Genomic DNA, 20,542 nt, shown 5'->3' with positions numbered 1-20,542 from the left:
GCCATCCCTAGACACAGACACCTGGATGAGCATATGTCTGCGCACACCATTTTCACATGGGCATGTGTGTTCTGTTGGTGATTTTCAGTCTCTTTAGTGGTGTCAGTTTTCTTGGAGGTGTGACAGTGAAGATGTTTCGAGCAGCGGTCCAGAGTCCCTGGGAAGCCAACCCTGGGATGGGGCCTGCGGCCCATCTTCCCTGGCTCAGGTGGAGGCAGAGGTGAAGATGGGCAGTGGTTTGGTTCTAAAAAGAGATTGGAGTCTGGCGAGGAAGGCGCTCAGGAAGGCAGGAGGGGCTGAAGCTTTGGATGGAGCTGACCTGCCCTGTCCTGAAGGAGATCCAATCTAGGCATCACTGCCAGCTGGACCCTCTAAGTGACCACTGTTGACGGAAAATGGCAGAAAGCGCATTTGAACCCAGCACCCTGCCTACCAGAACCGTAGTTTAGTGTGTCTTTTCTAGGGTTTTCTAGGTTAATCATTATGTGGTACTGAAACATGTGCTGTTGATATATTTTTTGGGTTCCGCAATACTATCCTACCGAAATGAAGCAATCTGCTTATTTATTACTTAAGAAAATATTCCGGGTAAATGCTAGAATTTGTTTCCTTCCATTTCGAGTGGGGAGAGTGTACGGGAAGGTTCACTAAAAGCCCAGGGGTCAAGACACCTCCTGATCTAGTCTAGCACCCTTATTTTATGGATGAGGAAGCCATGGCCCAGAAAAGTGCAGTGGTTTGTTCAAAGCCACTCGGGTTCCAAGGACCAAATGCCACATTCACAAACTCAGGGACTCTGACTCCAAATCCGATGTTCTTTCCCCTAGAGCATGTTAGTGGCCGCTGACCTCTCCCCACTCTTCTTTTTCCCCAGGAGAAATTCCCGAGAAATCCGCTGCCGCACTCCCCCAGGCCAGAACCCTGGTGGTGCCAACATCGTCATCAACATTAACCGGGCTGAGCTCAGCAACTCTGATGTGAAGTACAATTATACGGAGGACCCCACCATCCAGAAGATCGACCCTGAGTGGAGTATTAACAGGTAGAGGACGGAGAGGGCCACCAGGGCATGGCTGGGAGCTGTCTCTGGACTGCAGGAAGCCAAACAGAGACAGCTTAGGTGGGGAGCGGAGGGAGAATGGTCCAAGGCTGGTCAGAACCTGGGTCAAGGCAGTCTAGTTCATGGCTTGCAGGCCCTGGAGTTAGGAAGACCAAGGTTCAGATCCCACCTAGTATACTTATAGCTTTGTGACCCTGGATAAATCCCTTAGTGTCTCTGAGGCACAATTTTTTCATCCATAATTTGAGGGAACTGGGCTAGATGGCTTCTAACTTTCCTTCTACCTCTAAATCTAGCATCCTAACAAATTCCAGGTAGGGGAGCCTGTCCGTTGACCCCAGGAGCTGTGATTGGGTATTTTGGAGATGGGTAATCAGTGGCTCTTGAGGCAAGGGGGCAGGTCCCCAACTCTTAAGCAGTTCTTCCCACTATGTGTGATTCCAATCTGAAATTAGTTCCAAGGAAAGCTTTTATCTGCAAATGAATGTATATGCTATCTTGGTCAGAAAACAGGTCTTCTGTGATTTTTCATGTTTGGGGGCAGTCAGGCCCCAGAAAGCTCAGACCTAAACCAAGTGTTATAAATCTACTCAACTCAGGTACCCGAAAGCATCAGTTCCTTCTTCCATCAGATGGTCTTTCTTCTGTTTTATCTTTAATTGTCTTATCTCATGCTATGTATTTTAATCTATAAACCATCTCAAGTCTTTCTGGAAGTAGGCCTGGTACAAATCGAGCAGCCACATAGATAAATGGCTGGCTGGCAGCTCAGTCCTGCTGTACCAGTTGGAATTCCGAGCTGTCTTAGATTTTTTTGGGAGGGACAGACAGAGCCGGCTCCTTCCCTGGCTTAGCTCTGGGCAAAGCCAGTGACTGAAGTCCAGGAGGAGCTAAAGCCTGACTTAACAGTGGGTGGGTTTGGAGGTGGTGAAGTGTTTCCATCCCCCAGATGACCCATGTATCCCTCTGACCCCCAGCGGTGGAACACTCCTCACCGTCACGGGCACCAACCTGGCCACCGTCCGAGAGCCCCGGATTCGTGCCAAATATGGCAGTGCTGAAAGAGAAAATGTGAGTATTGCCCCAGGGTGCTGGCCTGGCCTGGGGACATGGAGCCTGCTAGATCCTGGCCCCAGCCTACCTTTCTCTCCTCCGAATTCACTTGGGTCTAGCTGGGCCAGCCTGATTCCCACCCCCACCCACCTTTCTAAACCCCACCGAGCCTTCAAAGCCCAGGGCTTTGATGCTTGTTGACCGCCGACTTCCAGCCCATACCGATCTCTTCCTTCGGAGCCCTGTAGCATTCGAGTCTGTATTGTTTATTACAATTGACTGCCCACCTACACTGTTATTAAGGTGTCCACATGTGAGTCTCATGTCCCTCAGTAAACCGTGACAGTCTCAAGAGCCAGGCCCTGTCTCTCGTTCAGCATCCAGCACAAGGCCTGCCCTTGTAGCGGAGGTCAGCGAAGCCCTTGTTGGATGGTTTCTTGATGGCCTGAGTGTCTTCCTTCATGGGTCAGCAGCTGTCCAGGTCTGGGGATTTTCTTAAGACTCCTCCAATATTGCAAGGACACACAGCAGCTTTCCTGCCTCACTCCAGAAATGCCTCTGGCTCTGGAATGGAGGACACCATACATTTCTGTCTACTGCATCTCCAGCAGCTTCATTCAGAACAGAGCCCTGGCTGGTAGAACAGATTAGGAGGTTTCTGTGTCTGGAGCGTGACAGCCCACTTCCCCAGAATGAGGAGATGATCTGTCCATCCCTCAGGTCTTCTGTCCTTTGAACAGAACAGCTTCCTGCCATCTATCCCAAATCAGTCCCCTTGGAACATCTACCCATTGTTTTTGGTTCTGCTCTCTGGGTACAAACACATGACTGCCCTTCAGTTACTTGAAGAAGAGTCTGTTAGGTGCCCCCAGGGTTTCTCTTTGCCAAGCTAAACATAAACCAGTTCTCATGTGACACAGAGTTAAGTCAGCAAGCCTTTCTTTTTTAAAAAATAACTTTTTATTAATATTTTATGTTTCTTACACCCCCATAGTCACTCTATGTGTCCCTCCCCCTTGCCCACCCCCTCCCAGAGAGGCATTCCATGTGACTGATCAGGAAGCCTTTCTTGAGCCTCTCCATGGGGGTCTCGTGTGTCCCCAGCCTCATGCTGTGAAGTGTGCACCAGGGAGGTGGGGGAGGGTGAAACAAGGGGAGGAGGAAGAGACAAAGATCCTGCCTTGGTGGGGGCTTGTAGTCTAGCTGGGGAGACAGGCCAGGAAGACAGAGGACAGTGCAAGATGGTCTACAGAGACGGGCATGAATTTATAGTCCTGCAGCAAGCTTTTGAGGAGTTCCAAGGAAGAGCGGTGATCTGTCTTCTAGCCACAGAGCCGGGCCAGCGTGTTGACAGTCTCCAGCATTAGTGTTTCTGTAGCAAAGCAACACACTTCTGCATTTGTCCCATGTTTCCTACAAGGGAAATCTGAGATGAAGGGAGGGGGCAGAGCACTGGTTCCACAGCTATCCCTCATACCCTTTGAACCCCAAAGCCAAAGTGAAGGATGGCTCCCCCAAAATCTTCCTTAGGTGCAGAGGTCTGCCTTGACCTTCCAAAACCAATCTTCTTCTTTTCTCTGGGTCTCCAGACTTGCCTAGTGTACAATGATACCACCATGGTGTGCCAGGCCCCGTCTATCGACAACCCCACCCGGAGCCCCCCAGAATTGGGTGACCGGCCGGATGAATTGGGCTTTGTGATGGACAACGTGCGATCCCTGCTCATCATCAACAGCACCAACTTCCTCTATTATCCCGATCCCGTCTTTGAGCCCCTCAGCCCCTCAGGCATCCTGGAGCTCAAGCCCAGCTCCCCCCTCATCCTCAAGGTAGGCTCCTCACAGCTGCCATCCTGCGCTCGTAAGGCCAGATCTGGCTGGAATAAAGGAGCAGGTGCTAGGCAGGGCCGGACAGATATTGATGGAATCAGAAAGGAGAGGGGATGTTGGGGGAAGAGGGATGGAGCAGGGACTGTGTTCTCAGGGGATTCAACAACCTCCCTCTTCCTCCAGGGCCGGAACCTCCTGCCTCCTGCGTCAGGGAACTCCAGGCTCAACTACACCGTGCTCATCGGGTCCACGCCGTGTGTGCTGACCGTGTCTGAGACCCAGCTGCTGTGTGAATCGCCCAACCTCACCGGTCAGCACAAAGTCACGGTACGTGTGCTTGCCAAGGGGCCTGAGGTCACGGGGAGCTGCCTGCTGCTCCTGCACCCTTCCTTATGCATCTCACAAATACTGCTTCGTGGATGTTCCTCCATCTGTGCATTCCAGCATTCACTTATTAAGGACCTGCTGTGTGCCCTACAGCTAGACAGGGAGCACCAAGAGTCATCCTTGTACAATGGAGAAAACACTGGGTTTGGAGTCAGAGAATTTGGGTTCAAATCCTACCTGCCACTGACCATGTGATTTTGGGTTGGTTGTTTTACTTCTCGGGGCCTCAGTAAAATGAGGAAGTCAGATTAAATGGCCATCTGGGCCCTTTCCATTCCTAAACCTATGATTCCATCCCTGTTCTGAGCCTAAGAAGTGACTGGACCAAGGTCCATGGCAAACCATGGCTGGCGAGTATGGCAGATTTAAAGCCAGGCCTCTTGACTCAAGTCATGGTCCCGCTGTCCTGGACAGCACTATCCTGTGCCCTCCCTTCCGTAGCCCCTGCTGCTTATGGGCTATGAGTACTGTTAGCCATAGGACAGCCCAGGGATTCAGATGTGATGGAGGGTAATGACTGAGCATCCCGGAGCTTTGGGAGTGGGTTCTCAGAGGTCTGGCATTACAAAGAGAATTGTATCCATGCTTCTCATGGGCCGCCCCGGGGTGCCTTAGGACAGGACTGCCATGCTTACATTATCCCTTTTTGAGTTTAAGCGTCTCTCTTTGGCCATTCCCATTGCCTCGATATTCCCCTCATGTGTGGCTTCAAGGAGCCTGGGGAGACAGCAGGGGGAAGAGCTGACAACTCAGTAAGGAGTGAGTTAGGATGGTTATAGGATAAAAGTATCATGGGATGGTGGGATGGACATTACTGGAGTGCTTGACCTGGCGCTTGAGAACCAAGGTCTGTCTTGATTTACCTGTGAGACATGGAGTATGTTTGCTTCCTTCTCATGGCTTTGGTTCCATCCTCTGTGTGACTAGAACCAATTCAATCTAATAAGCATTTATTAAGTGAGGCAAAATTCACGATTGTCCCCACCCTCAAGTAGCTTACCTCCTGTATCTGGGGTTCTTAACCTTCTTTGTGCATGGGCCCCTTAGGCAGTTTGGTGAAGTCTATGGGCCCCTTATCAGAATCATATTTTAATTATGTAAAATGAAATGATAGGAATACAAGGGAAACCAGTTCTACTGAAAAAGTTACCAAAGTATTTTTTAAAGCAAGTTCCCACATCCCAGATTAGATTATCTACACAGTCCCTTTCAGCCCCGACATTGTCATTCTGGGGTTCTAGGGAGTCCACTCAAGGATACAGAGAGCCCCGATTGTCCAAGAGATCTGTTCTTGGTCTAGAACATCTGCCTACTCTCCAGGGAGAGTCATCGTCACCCCTGTCATTTAACTGGTTAAATCCTGCTATGCCTTAGGCCGGTGTTGTCACTAGCACGGCTCGGTTCTGGGCACCTCAGTGCAGAGAGGAAGGATCAGGTTATATCCATGGAATCCCTGGAATTCCTCCCCAATGGCTAGAGAAGAGTGTTCCTTTCAAAATCTACCGCCCCTTACCTTCTCTTCCTAGACTCCCTCTGTGGCTGTTGTTTCACGCCCACATCCTGATCCGCTCCCGCAGATGACCACCCCCTGACTTTCATTCTGTCCTCTCCCCCTGCAGATCAAGGCAGGCGGCTTTGAGTTCTCGCCAGGGACGCTGCAGGTGTACTCAGACAGCCTCCTGACTCTTCCGGCCATCATCGGCATCGGGGGCGGCGGAGGCTTGCTGCTTCTGGTCATCATCGTGGTCCTCATCGCCTACAAGCGCAAGTCCCGGGACGCCGACCGCACCCTCAAACGCCTGCAGCTCCAGATGGACAACCTGGAGTCCCGAGTGGCCCTCGAGTGCAAGGAAGGTAAGGGGAGCGGATCTCTCGGCTGCTGGCCGGGAGCTGGGGACTTCACCTTCGTCCTCATCCTCAGTAGCCTTTCTACAGGGCATCCCAAAAGTCTGGGAGCAGTTTATTAACCAAAGGATTTTTGGGGCACCCGATCACTTTGAGGCTTGCAAAAGCACTTTGCATGCGTTACTTCTTCGGATCTTTGCAACCACCCCAGGAAGTAGGTGCTATCATTCCTTCCATTTTACAGATGGGGAAAGTGAGGCAGACAGAGGTGAATGACTTGCTCAGGCACACGGCTAGCAAAAGTCTGAGGCTGGATTTGAACTTGGCTCTTCCTGGCTCCAGACCTGGCCCTCTGTGCCCTGTCTAGTTGCCGCTGCTTCCATTTAGATGGTGCTTTGCTCTTCACACAGCTCCTTCCTCTCAACAGCCCTGTCGTGTAGGTAGTGTGTAATAGGTAGTTATTCTCAGAAGGTGAACTAGTTTGTTCAGGGTCATAGTTAGAAAGTGTCGTAAGTCATAAGGACTCAAAACCAAACCTTCTGACTCTTTAAAAAGGGTTTTTCAATGGATGACTTGTGTTTTCATTGTACGCAGCATTCTGACCCCGTGCCCCCCCCTCAACCTGCCCGGGGAGGAGGGTTTCATGCCTCTCAACACTGGCTTGTGATGGTTCTTCAGAGTTTGGCTTCCTTTGGGTGTTCTGTTCAAGAATATCATCTGAACCTTTTGTGTGGCTCCTTTGGCAGCCTCCTGTAGCCCATGAAGCCTTTCTCAAGATCATGTTTTTAACATGTAAAATAAAATACAGAGGATGACAGCACAACTGATTATATTGAAATACAGTTGTCAAAATATTAGGAAAACAAAGTCATGAACCCAGGTAAAGAATCCCTGCTTTCTTGTGCTCACTCTCTCCCCCCCTCTTCCCCTCTCCCCTTCTCTTCCTCCCTCCATCTGTCCTGTCTCTCCCCTCCCTCTCTCTCCTTTCTTTCCTTCTCTTCCTCTCTCTAGCCCCTCTCCCCTCCCCCTCTCCCTCCCTGCCTTCTCTCTCTAATCATCCCTTCCTTCACCTCTCTATTGACACATAATTTGAGTCCTGGTGTATTTTGTTCTTCTATTTTGGCTTATTTAACTTGGCATCAGTTCATCCAGCTCTTCCTTGATTCCTCAGAACATGCCTCACATTTGCTCTTTCTTCCTGCCCAGGAATATTCCTTGATGCCCTTGTACACTCGTTAGTTCAGCCGTTTCCTAATTGCTGGTCACCCACCGCTCTTTCTCTCATTCTAAATGCCGCTCGGCAGGAATCAGCAGACACGTCCCCTGCCTCATTGATGCTGATAACAGTGACATAGCCAGATATAGTGACAGCTAAGCCGGCACTGAATTTCATTGACTTTGCGGATTAAAGAATGCATTAGCGCTGCAGGCCAGGGCGGTGTGGTGAGTTCCAGAATGAACGTACCTCATAAGGTTTTCATGAGGGTAAAAAGTGGTGATGCATTTAAAGTTCTTTGCAGGCCTTCAAATGCTGACGTCGTCATCACCACCAACACCATCATTATTTTCATCATCATTATTAGTATAATTATGCAAGTAACCAGGGGAAGATGTTGGCTCTGAGGCCAAGAATCAGTGTGAATCGAGGGGGCTGACTCTTCTTCATGGAGTCACAGAAAGCTTCCTGAAGAAGGGGAGGTGTCTGCTCGACAGAGAAGGGAGAGGGCCTGGTCATCTGTCTGGTGGGTCATCTCATTCCAGCCGTGGGGCCTGGGCTCAGCAGCCAGAGGAGCGCTGAGCAGATCAGGGAGGGTGCCATAGTAGGACGCAGAGGAGGCTGACCATAGCTATTACCTCTGTGACAACTGAAAGCGGACAAAGCACTTTATGTGTATTTTGTCATGGGATTCTCATAATTATAACACTATGAGGTGGGTGTCACTATTATCCCCATTTCATAGAGGAGGACACTGAACCTGAGAAGCTAGTAAGTGTGTGAGGGCAGGATTCAAACTCAGGTCTTTCTAGCTCCAAGGCCAGCCCTCTAACCACTGCACCACCCAACTGCCTTTTGTCCAGGTCATTGTCATGGGGCTTTTCAGCTGGGCTTGTTGGGCAGGATAGTGGCAAACCACAGTAAAGAACCCAGCTTCCTTCCCTTCTCCTTCAGGGAAGATCCTATGATTGGAGAAGATTTAGGAAACTACCCTGGTCCCAACTCTTTTATTGTTTATGCCTATGCCTCGTTCTGCAAAATGAAGGGGTTGGATGAGTTCATCTCGAAGGGTCCTTCTAGCTCTGGCATTTAGTGAAAACGAACAGTGTGTCAAATGCAAAATGACTTGACTTGAGGCGGGTAATCCAGGGAGGAAGAGGAGAAGAATCCGGCTATTCAGTGTAGCCCTTGGCCTCAGTCAGCCTTCTACTGCCTACCTTTACATCCTTCTGGGGAGTTTCTTGTTCTTCAGTGGTTTTGTAATGTAGGGAGACGTCAGACTGGAGGGCTCCCTGCAGGAGGGGGATAACCCCGCTATTTGGCTTGAGACTGTTCTTCCCCTCCTCATTCCTAACCTGCTGTGTCCCAGCCCCCTGCTTGTCGGGGCTTTAGAGGAGATGGGGGTGCCCTCAGAGAACATGCTGTTTGGTTGGGAAGAAAGGACCGCTCCACAGAACTGGAAAACAGCAAAGTCATCCCTTGTCTCCTGGAGCAGTGAGAAGATGATTAGGGTTGGAGTCACAGGGTCTGGGTTCAAATCCCATCTTTGTTATCACATTTTTGACCCTGAGAAAACCTTTAAACCTCTTTGAAGTTTAAGTCTCTAGAAAAGTTTTCTCTTCTATAAAATGGGCGTGTTGGATTAAATCACCTCTGAGGTTCCTTCTAACTCTGTGATTCTGAGATTCTTCAACTCCCCAACCTACACCCTCTGCTTTACTCAATTAAATGTGTTCTAGGCCACCTCTGTTCTATCTTAGAGCTTTGGCCTAAGCCCAGAGTATTTCCCCTGCTCGGCTCACATGAAGCAGCATATGAAATGTCACCTCCTCCAGGAAGCCTTCCGTGGTTCTAGAAGGAACGGCTAAGAGTGATGGTGATGGTGATGATGGTGATGATGATGGTGGTGGTGGTGATGATGGTGATGGTGATGGTGATGATGGTGGTGATGACGATGGTGATGATGGTGGTGATGATGGTGGTGATGGTGATGATGGTGGAGACGATGGTGATGATGGTGATGATGATGATCATACTAATGATAACAAGAACCATCACCCCCACCATGAGGAGGACAATGGGAAGCAACCATGTGGGAACAAGAGGAGGGTCAGTGCATCCCTGTACCCAGGGTACCAGCACTTTGCTGACCTCGTCCTACTTGGAGTCAGCTCTAAGAAGCAGACGTTTTATCCACCTGTGGAATAGTCTGTTGACTCTTACATATGAGAGAATCATAGAAGGGCAGTGACTTTTTCCACGCCCTTTTCTCTCTGAATCCCACTGAAAAAGAAGAGCTCATGGCAACAACAGCAACGTTAGTACTTTAGTAAACACTAGTACGTAGGTATCTGGGTCGTGCCCTGGGTAGAGCACTGAGTTTGGAGTCAAGAAGACTTGAGTTCAAATCTTTCCTCACTCCCTTCCTAGCTCGGTGGCCCTGGGCAGGTCACTTAACCTCTGCCTTCCTTAGTTTCTTCCACTAGGAATAATAAATGGGGATCAATAATGGTGCCTGCCTTCCAGGGTTGTTGTGAGGATCACATGAGGTAGCGTTTGTAAAATGCTTAGCACGGTGCCAGGCACGTAGTAGGTGCTTAAGAAATACTTGTTCCTCCATCCCTTCCTCTCAGTCTCCGTTCTCTCATCTTCAGAATGAGGATAATCATAGCACCTACCTCGCAGGGTTGTTGAGATAATATAGGAAAAGTGCTTTTACAAACCTGAAAAGGCTTTATTGATTTTTGTTGTTATTATAGTCAGATGGTAGATTGGAGGGGGAGAGGGTGTGTGTGTGTGTGTGGTGTGTTTTCATCTCCCCCTACAATCCACCACATACATTCATCTCTACACACACACACACACACACACACACACACACACACACCCTCCCTTATTATTAAGGGAGGTCAGGGAAGGGAGAGGTCATCATGGGCTGGGGTTACTTCTCCTTTGGGGCCCCTCTGACAGCACTGTGGTACTGACCTAAGAGTCTGATGAGGTGGGGCTTGAAGTCAGCCCTGAGGAATGCTTGCAATTTGGACGGAAATCAGAGAAGGGGAGAGAAGTCTATACTAAGGAATGCGAATAGACTTTCCAAGTGGAAATGGGCTTGGTTTTCTAAGGAGACTGGGAGGAGAGGCAGTTCAGAAGACTGGGATTTGGGATTCAGCAGACCGGGCTCTGCCACTTACATCAAGTCTCCTAACCTCCCTGGGTCTCTGTTTCTTCCTCAGTCAGTCAACACAAAGCATGTGTTAGGCACTTGCTGTATGTCAAGCAGTGGGCCACAGTTTATAACTAAGGGGGCTGCGCCCAGTAACCTCCATTGTCATTTCCATCTCATACCCACCTGGAGACAGGGGAAGGTTTGTCTGAAGCAGCAATGCTTAGGGAAGCTTGGAGTGATACTGCAAATCACAGGGGAACTTGATTGTTAGACTGGGTGGTTTGAACTTGGCCCTATAGGCACCAGGTAATCCCTGAAGGTGCCTAAGTTCAAGAACGATTCCCAGAACAGAGACAGACACCCCAGGAAGGACAAATAGAAATTCCCATGGCCCAACCCTGGGAACTTTGGGAAAGGGTTAAGTTTTCATGAAGAGACTGAAAGTGGTTCCAAGTTAGGAAGAGATAGAGGAAAGTGTGTGTGTGTGTGTGTGTGTGTGTGTGTGTGTGTGTGTGTGTGTGTTTAAGGGGGTGGCAGCTTATTATGCAGCTGCTGCCTGCTGAGAATTGGGCCCAAACGCCTCTCCATGTCCCACTGTCAGGGCCTAATTGCCCATTATCTCCACGAGCAACTGCTTGGGCCCCTGACCCTGCCAGGCAGCCGAGCTGGGGAGGGACAGGGGGCCCTGGACACATGATAATAAAAGCATTTGGCATGGGGCGGGGGAGACAACAGCTCAGGCTGCCAGAGAGATAAAAGGAAGCAGCTTTTAATTAAAAGCTGCCATCTCGGCAAAACCCTTTCTCTTTCCCCTTCCACCGGACCCTGATAAGATAGAGCATCTTCTCTGCTGCTGGCTCAGTCCCTGCCTCAGGCAGCTGAGACCAGCCTGCTTGGCTCGGACTCCTGTTCTCTTTGAAGTTCCTTAATTTGATTTCAGACAATGCTGTGAGATCCTCCTCCAGCCCCCCTGAAGAATCCCTCCCTGAACTTTTTCTCCAAGTCTGTCTTTTGTGAAAGCCCCAATCTCAGAACATTCTTTCCGTCAGAGATAGGGAATGAATGGACTTTCCTCCACTGCTACCAAGCCTGGACTAGCGAGGAGAGGAGAGGGTTGTAATTGAGATTAGCCAATCCTGCCGGTTCCCCATCTGGGCTTCTGTGTCGAAGCTGTCAGGTAGGGACAATGATTCCCTGCTTTACCTACCCCACCCCACTGTTGTGCAAATGCTTCAGGAAATCCAGAGGTGCTTTGTAGATGAGTCAAGTCTGAGAGGTTTCTTTGGCTGAGTATGTGCTTGAGGTTGGTTTTAGGGCCTTCTGCAGAGATAGGTGCCTCTAGGTTCTCCCTAGACGTCTTGGGTGATGGGGAAACCATTGCTCCAAACTAGACTTTGCTTCCCTTCCTGACCCCTCCCTTCTCACACTCTTCCTTTTTTCAGTGGAAGGGCCAAGAAATGCCCTTTAGCAAGTGGCTGGAGAAGGAAGAGTCGGACCTTTATTCTATAAATGCATAGACTGGAGAGCACGTGCGTGTGCGAGCGCGAGCGCACACACACACACACACACACACACACACACACACACTCGCGCGCGCACACACACAGCGGCTGCCATCCACTCTCAACACTAGCCCTAACCCAACAGGTCCCTCCCTAAGATCATTCTGACTCTCCTCGACCTTCTTCCCTTCCTCGATACCAATATCATCTACATTCCAATTTCATGGTACTATGAAATTGACATCATTGACCCTGAAGGGACCTGGGAATGTTGGATGTTAAAACGTGGAATGTTCAAGCCCTAAGGGGCCTTAGAATATAGAATGTTTGTTATATCCAGGCCTTACACTGTGGACCCTCCAAACCTAGAGCTTCAAAAGTGGAAGGAATTCTAGAATGTTGAATGGTAGGTCTAAGGGGCTTTGGAAGGGAGCTCAGTCAGGAGCCATTGAGAACTGTTTTATAGAGAAGGAAACTGATCTTTGTGAGGGCTCTTTAATTTTCCTCCCCAGGGTTTTAGTCCTAGGCCATGGTGAGGTTCCTTTCATTTTTTGTTTTCTGTACTATCTGTTTTTCCTTCCCTCCCTCCACTCCCAGGCCCTTCCCAGGCCTCACAGTCTAGCTGGGGAGATGGGAGGCACGCACAGTGGGGCAACATATGTTAAGTGCTTTAACCAGGTGAGATGATGTATGGCTGCAGTAGGTAGGTTGGAGAAGACCTCACGGAGGAGGCAAAATTGAAGCTGGTCCTCGAAGGACGTGTAGGGCTTAGTTTAGTGGAGATGCTGAGGGAGGCATTGGGTGGGGCTGATGACGGTTTGAGAGGAAGCGGGAAGGCACATGTCTTCTATAGCAGACCCATCCATTTTCCTGCCCTTAAGAAGTCAGGAAATGGGCAAGAGGTTCTCTCTCTAGTCCACACATGGGGAGACCGAGGCCTTAATCAGACAGGGATAGACTTTCTACTTAGTGACCCGGTCACTGGTATCTCGGGTCAGAGCAGTGCTTCAGGATCTTCCCTCTCCCATCCCATCCATATCCTGTCAGGGCCCTGCTAGGTGACAAGAGCTAATCTAAGAAGCTAATTCAGGCTGTGTTAATTAGCAGCTGATTAGAGCTTAATGTACTCTCCCTCCCAGTCAACATCTTCATTTTAACAGCAATCTCTAAAATCCCTCAAATGAATGGATATTTAATGGTGGAAAGTTAGGCACTGTGACGGGTAAGTGGAGGAGACATTTGGGAATAATGGAGCCCTGAGGTCACGCTCCTCAGCACACATCCGAACCCTGGCCTCAAAGTCTGCCCAGTGTCAAGGTGTTACTGGGCCTGTGGGGTCCTCTGGTGTTATGGGCCTGTCCTGCTTCCACTGGTCCTTTACTTTCTTCCTTCTGTCCTTTGCTGTCCAGCCTTTGCAGAACTGCAGACAGACATCCATGAGCTGACCAATGACCTGGATGGAGCTGGCATCCCCTTCTTGGACTATCGTACCTATGCCATGAGGGTCCTCTTCCCAGGCATTGAGGACCACCCGGTGCTGAAGGAGATGGAGGTAGGTGCCCCACCGTGGGGTGGGAGAATGGAGGGCATTGGACAGCTAGGCAGCAGATGCCTTGAACATTTCCATCTTCAAGAGGGTCCCTTCACCCCTGGAGGTGTCAGGGAGAACCCAATAGAACCCCTATGAATGGCTCTGGAATAGAATAGGAGGTAAATATTAATGGAGATCCTTCTAAAAGCAAGTCTAATGGTCTTGGATTTTGAGAGGGGCAGGGGGGGGGAACACCCTAGGGGTTCTAGACAGGAGGTTTCTCCAGACTTGAGAGTCCAGTATAGGGCCTTGATTAAAAATAAATAGATTGTAAAATGATGAGGTTGGATCTGATGACCTCTGAACATATTTTCCAGTCCATATGATCCTGTGTTTGGTTTTTTCCTATTTGTTGTTCCCACTTCCCCTTGTTATGAAAGTTCGTCAAAGAACAGTTAAGGAAGATAAATAAACACATTGGCCGTGTCTGACAACAAATGCCCCATTCTGTGCCCATAGTCCATCACCTCTTAGCTGAGAGGTGGAAGGCCCTCTCTGGGGTCATGGGGGTCACTGCATTGATCAAAATTCCAAAGCCTTTCATTGTTGTTTTCCTTGTTATCATCATGGTTATCATGTAGAACACTCTCTTGATTCCATTCTCCCTGAGTTTCTCTAAAATTCTTCCTATTCTCTGTTTCTTCCAGAGTAATAATATTCCATTATGCTCATGTGCCACAGTTTGTTGGGCTGTCTGCCAGCTGATGAACTCTCACTTTCTTTCCATTTTTTCTATTACAAAAGTTGCTACTATGAATATGCATATACATATATGTATATATTTGGTATATCTCATGTTTCTTTCCACAGTTCAGGAGCTTTAAGGGTCCAATGCTTCTTCCCTACCAAACGCTCCAAACTGAATACAGCGGGGCAGAAGGCTCATGTCCAGCAGCTCATCCCAGTGCCTCGGGCCTCCCCAAACATCTCTCCCTCCCCTGAGGTGCTCACCCAGACAGATCATCCCGAAGAAGAGTTTCCCTGTTAGGCCAGGCCTTTCAGCAGTGGCTGTTAGGGCATTGCTAGTCAGAGATTTGGGAATAGCTCTGTAGGTCATGATCAAGGCCGCATTTCTGACTAGCAGTCATCCAGCTCACTGCCTACCTAACGAGGCCTCCCAGTTCCATTTGGGGACAGCCCTAGTAGTGACTTTACCTCTGTTGATCTGAAATCTGCCTCCCTAGAATTTCCCATTGGGACTAATTCTACTGCCCACAGACCCGGTATCATTGCTCTCCTGCCTGACAGCCCTTCACGTCTTTGCAGGCCCAAATCTTCTTGTTATGTCCACGGCCCCAGCCTACAAAGAGGCTCCTCTTTTGCTCTGGCTGGGTGTCTCTTCCCCATCTTGAGTACACTCCAGCTTATCAGAATCTTTCCCACCTGGGCACGCGGCTCACAGTACTCCAGGCCTGTTCAGACCGTTGCAGAAAATACTACCGTCCGTGTCATTCCCAGCCATTAAAATTCTGTGACTACGATCCACGGTGGAATTAGTATTTCTTAGGCCGCTCTATCCCACCATTGATCCTGTGATCGAATAGTACTCCCAGATTTTTTTTGAATGAACACACCTCATTTCCCTGATGCGTGTGTGGCTCATTTTTTTTAATCCAATTCACGACTGTAATTTATCCTTGTGAAGCTTCACCTTCTAAGTTGTGGCCCCATTCTCCCATCTGGTTGAGCGCTTTCTGCACCCTGAGCATCGAGGGGTATCTTAGTTCTCCTTCCTATAGTACACGATGTGACATTCTCATCCGAGTAGTTTTCCCCTCCAGATTTCAGTTTAAAGCTGCTTCCTCCTTCTTTATGCCTGTTATAATTATTCTTGGCAGGAACGATGATGATAGCAAGTCAGTGCTTTACGGTTTACAAATTACTTCTCACGGTGCGTCTGTGATTTAGGAATTGTTAGGCCCGTTTCACGGATGAAGAAACTGAGGCTCAGAGAATGTTAGTTATTTTCTCAGGGTCACAAAGGTAGGAGGCATCACAATGAGGATTTTTAGCCTTGGTCCCTTGGACTCCAAGCCCAGAGTTCTCTTCTGTGATTCTGTACTGTGTCTGAGCTTCTTAATTAGATCAGCAAGTTTTCCATTAAACCATCCTTCTTTGTCTTTATAAGATGCACCGATAAGAGAGAGAATGTAGTTGTTATCATCGGTGGCAAATGTGTATTCAGAGGCAGCTAGGCAGCAAATTAGATAGAGCTCTGGGCCAGAATTCAAATCCAGCCTCAGATACTTACTGTCTGTGTGACCTGGAGCAACAAGTCGCTTCTCTGCTGTTTGCCTCAGTTTCCTCTGCTGTAAAATGGGGATCATAATAGCAGCACTTACCTCGCATGGTTGTTGTGAGGATCGGATGAGGTAATGCTTGTAAAGCAGTTAGCGCAGTGCCCGATGCATAGTAGGTGCTTTATTATCATTTTTCATGTCTGCATGCCGGACGTTCAGAGAAGGGTTAGCTGCAGCCACTGCCCCCAGAGCATTTCCAGGCTCATTGAGAAGTTAGGACGTGCCCGTGTCTCAAGGTGAAGTAACGCCACAGAGGAGTCTGGTTCGGTGCCAGGAGAGGGATCTGCAGTGAGGGAGAGCTCCGTGCTGCCTGGAGTGAACTTCCTGGAGGAGGAAAAACATGGTCTGTCCTCAGAAGGAGGCGAATTGGAGAAAGTGGGGTGAGGGGTTTCTAGGTGGAAGGAAGTGCATGAGCCAAAGCAGAAACGAATAAGGCAGGTTCAGGGAAGACCAAGGCTGGCCTGGTAGTTAGGAGACACATCCTCTGACATGGAGGGGAGATGTGAGTGACTACCTTAGAGAGGAAGGCGAGGGCTTGGTGGTGGAGAGCCTTGAACGCCAGGCCGGGGCATTAAGACGTCAGTCCTGCCTTCTGCCCTAACTCTGATGTGGCCTCAGGGGCACCTTCTTCTAGTCCCGCTTCTGAGCTGGGTTCTGCGTGTTCACAGGATTTTGGGTGGTTTTGATACACACTTGGTGTTCCAGACAAGGGTCTCGAGTCTGAGCTATGGCCAGCTTGGTGGCCCCCATATGTCTGTGGGCATCCCCTTCTCCCCACCCCCTATCCTCGAGAACCAGAAAATTAACCTTGTCCCCATTTTACTGGGAGCCTGGGTCCCTGTTGAAGCCAATGAGGCTGGGTAAGATAGAGAAAGTCCGCACGACATTTCCTTCTCCCCCCGCCTCCCATCTCATCCTCCTGCTCCATTTCTGCTCGGCAATCTCTGATAAGATCACCCGTGTAGGACAGGACCAATTTCGGAGCTTATCGCCACCATGGCTGTTTCAGTAGCGGAGGATTGAGCCCTGATAGCATCGTGACATCTGATCGGAGAGGCCCGGACAACGCTGATTTGGCTCAGAATGAAAATTTGGGACAGCCTTGGCACCCGGGCCCATCCGTCACTGGCGGATGGTTTGTCTCCCATGGGGAGGAGGGGGAGAGGGGAATGGGAGGGGCCATCGACCAGGCTGTCCTGCCCAGGCCTGCTTCACTTAGAGGCATCTTCAGAATTCAATGAGGCACTTTCATTTGTGCCCTATGGACCTGGCAGGTTGTCAGTAGGCATACTGCAGTGTCTGACTGGCACCACCCTCCCTTTGGACATACTCTGTGCGTTCCCTCTGCCCTCCCCCTTTACCTGGGCCAGCCCTTCCCACAAGGAGCTCAGGAGCCTCTTGCCCCACCCCCTTCATTTGTTCAGATCCTCCCCATTCTTCCAAGACTCTGCTCTGATGTCATGGTGAAGTCTTGGTGGATTCCTCCCCAAGTCTAAAATGGCCTCTCTTCCCCCGGCTGTAAATGCTCATCTCACTTGGTTGTGTGGCCCTTTCCACATCCCACCTGGTGCTGTATTTATCTGTTTATAGGTCTTTGCTCTCTTGTTGGAGTCCTGGCTTCCTAAGGGATCACGCCTCATTAATCTCCCCATCTCCCCGTGACCGACACTGAGCCTCAGTTTCTTCTCTTGTTAAATGGAGGCGCTAATGCCAGCAGTACCCAGTGCGTAGGGATAGTGCCAGACCCAGTGGGAGAGTAGATGTGCAGCCTTGCTCAAACTTGATAAATGTCAGTTTTTCATTGTTATTACAAAGCAGTATGTCATAGCCCATGGAGAACTGGCTGAGAGAGCTTTGGAGTTAGGATAACCTTTGTTCAAATCCTCTATCTGATTCATGCTGTCCACACAAGGCGGGGCGAGGCCTTTTACCTCCGACGTCCCAGGTAGAGGAGATGACAACCTGCATTGGTGGAGCGAGTGTCCTCTCCAGGGACTGCTTTTCGCTTATTACATCACAGGCTTGTCCCTTCCCCCCAAAAAACCCCACCCAAATTATTCTTTTCATAGTAGGGTCTCAGTAAACATCTGTTGAATGAATGAGTGGATCAGTCAATGAACTTTAATAGGAGGTCAGGCGACCAATGTTTGAACGGGTCTAGGCCTGAGGCAGAGGGTTGACTGAGGCTGTGCCAAAGTCAGAAGCCAGAGTGTCTCCCACCCAGTGCAAAGGGTGCAGGCTCCCCACCCCCCAGAGGACTGTGGGTATAGAATGCTGAACATGATGTCAGACTTCTAAAATGTCTTAGTTTTACTGAATTTTTTTCCCCTTCTTTTTTTCTAACTGGCTCTCCGGAAAGGGATAGGAAGGATGCATTGGGAACTACTGGTGATGCAAAACCAAAAAATTAAATTTATTTAAATTAATTTAAATCTTAATTAAAATATTTTTTAAAAAGAAAATAAAGTTCCCCACCCTGACAGGTTCTCAGATGGGGAGTTTGTGGTGACTGCCTGGTCACTGGCCCCGAGTTCTCTTGGTGGGGCCGCATCTCCTGGAGTCTGTTTACAGAATCATAGGATGTACGGGGCATCTAGTGCAACCTGTTTAGGGGAGGAAACAGGTCCATGGAGGGGAAGTGACTTAGAGATGGCCATATAGGTAGTGATTTGAACCCAGGTGGTCTGATTTCCGTCACTCATTGCTGCCTCCCATGTACTGAGGTCAGGATAACCCTGTAGATGAGATAGCCTAGAGTTGGGGGGCAGATTCCCTATTTGGAGGATGTTATGAGTCCCTCGCCTGCCTCATCTCCTTGTCCTGGAGGAGTCGTGATGGAGAAGAGTCTCACTGAGCTTGGCCCTCTCTTCCCCAGGTTCAGGCCAACGTGGAGAAGTCACTCACCCTGTTTGGACAGCTCCTGAACAAGAAACACTTCTTGCTGACCTTCATCCGCACGCTGGAGGCACAGCGCAGCTTCTCCATGAGGGACCGCGGCAACGTGGCATCCCTCATCATGACGGCGCTCCAGGGGGAGATGGAGTACGCCACGGGTGTCCTGAAGCAGCTCCTGTCGGACCTCATCGAGAAGAACCTGGAGAGTAAGAATCATCCCAAACTGCTTCTGCGGAGGTGAGTACCACGCGGCCAGCAGCCACAGGGCACCTCAAGACAAAGCAGGTTAGACCGTGGCACGTCACAGCCGGAGGAAACCATAGACAGCACCTCATTCACGTCCTTCCATTGTGGGGGGAGGGAGCCGAGCCCCAGAGGGCTCGAGCGACTTGTCCAAAGGGCATGGCCGAAGTAGGATCTGAACCCAGGACTCCAGATCCAGTGCTCTCTGCTGTGGACCAACCCAGTGGATGGAAGACTGGACCTGGAGTCAGGAAGAACTGAGTTCAAATTCAGCCTCAGACATTTACTAGCTGTGTGACGCTGGGCAAGTCACTTATCCCTGTCTGCCTCAGTTTCCTTATCTGTAAAATGGGAATACTTCCTAGGGTGGTTGGGGGATCAGATGTGACACTATTTGCACAGCTCTATGTAAGTGCTAGCTGTCGTTGTGTTGTTGTTCTGATCGTCGTCATTCTCGCACCAGGAGGAGGGAGAGCTGGAGTTCTGGGGCGCTCCTTCGGGGCTCCCTCCAAGGGCTGACTCAGCTTTGCTCAGCTCCAGCACCTTTGGTTTGCATAGCCATAGGGCGTGATTGATCTAGAGCCTGCTGCCCCATTTTACAGATGAGAAGCCTCATAGATTTAGTCCTGGAAGAGATGTCAGAGGTCATCCAGTACCACACTCTCATTTTACAAAGGAGGGGACCGAGGCCTGAGAGGAGTTAAGCGATTTGCCCAAGGCCCCATGGGTAATAAGTAGCAGAGGCATAATTCGAACCCAGGTCCTCTGACCCCTGGTCCAACGCCACTCATTCTGGTTGTAGTTGGACAGCCTCTGGCAGGAGGAGGCCGCAGTCTGACTCTGCCCCTCGCTCACCTGCTGGGAGTTCTTGGCGAAGCCGCTCCCTCTCTGCGGGCATTAAACATCTCCAGGTGTTGCAGAAGGGCAGCCTTGTTCCCTCGGAGACCCTGCTCCTGTACGGGCTCTCAGCCTCCTTCATTGCTTCAAGTTCAAAAGTCTGTGCAGAAGAAAGGTTGCTGAGTGCAGAGCTTGGTGGCCAGGGATCTTCCCAATCTCATCCAGCTCCCTGGCCTGGGAGATTTAATGACTTATCCATGGTCACACTGGCAGTATACATCCGAGGTGGGATTTGAACCCAGGTCCCTCTGACTTCCAGGTCTGTACTCTTTCAGCTCTACCTCTGTGCCTCCTGGGTTCCAGCCCCAGCTCTGGACACTGACTCAGTGTGTGACCTTGGATAAGGCCCTCTCCTTCTTGGGGCCTGTTGCCTCATCTGTGAAATGAAGGGGTTGGATTAGGAAGTCTCCCCAGAGCATGCAGCCTTCTAGAAGCAGAACATGACAAGCCGTCTGGGTTTTTTTTTTCCTTTACATCCACCCAGGAACAAACACTAAGGCTGTGCCATCCCCTCGGGGCCCTTAACATGCCTTGTCTCCCAGCTCTGTGAGGGCA

The 20,542-nt window shown here is 50.0% G+C and overlaps 1 protein-coding gene across 1 annotated transcript in view; it reads left to right on the top strand.

Moving 5' to 3' along the window:
- The window catches only part of PLXNA1 (plexin A1), a 161,732-nt gene that overhangs the window by 76,220 nt on the left and 64,970 nt on the right, over window positions 1-20,542 (top strand). Inside the window, exons 15-21 of the mRNA XM_036739649.1 lie at window positions 875-1,042; window positions 2,038-2,131; window positions 3,703-3,942; window positions 4,126-4,269; window positions 5,949-6,183; window positions 13,471-13,613; window positions 18,828-19,084. Of these exons, the coding sequence (XP_036595544.1) occupies window positions 875-1,042; window positions 2,038-2,131; window positions 3,703-3,942; window positions 4,126-4,269; window positions 5,949-6,183; window positions 13,471-13,613; window positions 18,828-19,084 (1,281 nt within the window). The remainder of the gene's footprint in view (window positions 1-874; window positions 1,043-2,037; window positions 2,132-3,702; window positions 3,943-4,125; window positions 4,270-5,948; window positions 6,184-13,470; window positions 13,614-18,827; window positions 19,085-20,542) is intronic.

Source organism: Trichosurus vulpecula, chromosome 9 (assembly GCF_011100635.1).
Source record: "Trichosurus vulpecula isolate mTriVul1 chromosome 9, mTriVul1.pri, whole genome shotgun sequence".
In the NCBI taxonomy this organism is placed as follows: domain Eukaryota; kingdom Metazoa; phylum Chordata; class Mammalia; order Diprotodontia; family Phalangeridae; genus Trichosurus; species Trichosurus vulpecula.
This window is presented reverse-complemented; position numbering and strand designations above follow the sequence as displayed.